The 2,352-nt window shown below is 41.0% G+C and overlaps 1 protein-coding gene across 2 annotated transcripts in view; it reads left to right on the plus strand.

Moving 5' to 3' along the window:
• LOC107579007 (steryl-sulfatase-like) overlaps positions 1-2,352 on the plus strand; it is a 4,813-nt gene continuing 2,461 nt past the window's right edge. Inside the window, exons 1-4 of one of the 2 annotated variants that reach the window (XM_016264897.1) lie at positions 1-45; positions 222-344; positions 526-669; positions 1,553-1,674. In XM_016264897.1, the coding sequence (XP_016120383.1) occupies positions 319-344; positions 526-669; positions 1,553-1,674 (292 nt within the window). In that variant the 5' untranslated portion in view covers positions 1-45; positions 222-318. Of the gene's footprint in view, positions 345-525; positions 670-1,552; positions 1,675-2,352 lie in introns of both variants that reach the window. The other variant, XM_016264900.1, reaches the window with a different exon arrangement.

Below are 2,352 nucleotides of genomic sequence, written 5' to 3' on the forward strand. Positions count from 1 at the left end.
GGGAATCCTGTCGGGAATCGGGGGAAACGGATCCTTTAGGGAAAGGTAAGCACATAAAACAGCCCCAAACAGAGACTCTGAGCTGATCGCCGGGCTGCTGCAGAGAGAGAGAGAGAGAGAGAGAGAGCGCACTGACTGACTGACTTCTGCTGCCTCTGCGTCTGTGCTCCTGCTGATAATCAATCAATCAGTCACTAAATCAGCTGATCTCGTTCCCGCAGCAGAAGACAAGCGTGCGTGGAGTCTGGCTCACTTCCGTGTGTTCCTGCTTCTTCACATCTGGACGTGTTTATCATCTCACGCGCGCTTTAGAGGAGCATGCTGGGGGAAAACTGGAGCTCGAGGTCGGTGTATCTGCAGATTTCATGACAGATAATAACAGTTTGAGAAACTAACCAGTTCAATGCAGGCTGGAGCGGGGGGCGTGGCGAACGGGTCGGGGGCGTGGCGGAATATGAGGGGGGCGTGGCGAAAGGTTAGGGTTACTCCGAGCTAAAGTAATCCAGCTCTGCTGTGCTCTTGCAGGTTCTTCGCTGGTTTGCTGGTTCTCCTCCAGGCCAGCTCATATGTGAGCAGTGCGGACCACGACTCCAGACCCAACTTCGTCCTGATGATGGTGGATGATCTGGGCATTGGAGACATCGGTTGCTATGGAAACGACACCATCAGGTAAATCACTGACACCGAAAAGAATAATTGATTTGAAAATGAAGACCCTGTCACCCTCGTGTTGTTTCAGACCCGTGTGGAACATGAACACTTCATGCACCTAGAGATTTCTACAGATCAACACATATTATTATTATTATTATTTTTTTTTTTTATGCAAGCGCCCAATTATCTTTAAGGAAAACTGGCTATTAGGTATAGTTTTATTGTTGCTTTCTGACAAAACAATAACTGCAAGATAATTCATTTTCATGCAACTCTTTTCTAGAAAACAACATGTATAGTTTTTTATGGATGCAGAGTATTTTTAAGTTAAGGAAGTAAGTTATTAAAAAAACATTTGTTGTTGCTTTTTGACAAAATAATGCAAAATGCAAAGTAATTAGATTATGACCAATTACAAAATGCTGTATTTTATATGCATTAGGCATATTTTGATTATAGCACTAATAAAATACAATAGAATAAATTGCTGTAAAAATGGAATGATTGTGCAAACTATATGCAAAACAAGTTATTTACTTATTAACACTGATCTGTGTTACCCAATGCAAATATCGCTAAGGGTCAGATTGATTATTAAACAAATCTCTGCTCTCATAGTGGCCACGTCTGTCAAACTCCAAAAACGACAGAAAGACATGCATTTATGCTTTTAACCGAAGCGACTTGCATTGCATTCCCCGGGAATGGAACCCTTGAGCTAGGTGTTGCAAGCGTATGAGCTCCAGGAACACTATGAAAACATAACTCCAGTGCTGTGTTCTGCTGGAGTGGTAGAATATAAAGAAGATTCTTCAAATCGTCTTAGATGAACGGCGTCACACGGGTCTGAAACGGGCTCAGCTGCTGGATTCATCAGTACCTGTCTCTGTGTCTGAAGCACACCAAACGTGGACCGTCTGGCGGCAGACGGAGTGAAACTGAGCCAGCATCTCGCCGCCGCTCCGCTCTGCACTCCCAGCAGAACCGCCTTCATGACGGGACGCTACGCTCTGCGCGCCGGTGAGACTTCATCCGGTCCTCTCTGAAGTACAGCACTCGATGGACGGATAATGCCATGCAGTAATCACTTAGTGTTTCTGTCTCCTGTCTCGTTCTCCAGTACAAATATCTAAACACTTCATTTACTAAACCTTAGGTCACTTCAGATTTTAGTGACGTATTGCATCAAAAAAACTCATTCGAGAGTAAATGTGTACTTCTCAAAAGATATGGTGTAATTGTAGGAACCTATATCCAATATATGTTTGAAAATCATATATATTTTTTAGACAATATATTTGGGGGCAGTTTTTGTCAATACACTGTTTTACATAGTTTACATAATTTACAAGATACATTTACGGGAGACTTATGAAGATATTAAGTCTTGTTTTCTGAAAAATGCGGTAAAATTAAGTGAGTCTTATAGTATCTGCCAATGGAGTCAGAAAGATTTTTCGCATTTTAAGCAAAAACTCACTTCGTTTTGAGACTTTTTTTTGGACTTAGTTTATTAATGTGATTTTGCTTCTCCAGAAAATGTGTCTTGATTTGAAAATGTTTAAATATTTGTGCACTGTAAAACAAGACGGCGTCATTTTTTGTAGTGTATCTGTCCAAAAACTGCTCAAAAATATAATAATAAATATGAAATGCATTATATATATATATATATATACAGTGGGTACGGAAAGTATT

This window comes from Sinocyclocheilus grahami, unplaced genomic scaffold (genome assembly GCF_001515645.1).
Source record: "Sinocyclocheilus grahami isolate Dianchi unplaced genomic scaffold, SAMN03320097.WGS_v1.1 scaffold13468.1, whole genome shotgun sequence".
Classification (NCBI taxonomy): domain Eukaryota; kingdom Metazoa; phylum Chordata; class Actinopteri; order Cypriniformes; family Cyprinidae; genus Sinocyclocheilus; species Sinocyclocheilus grahami.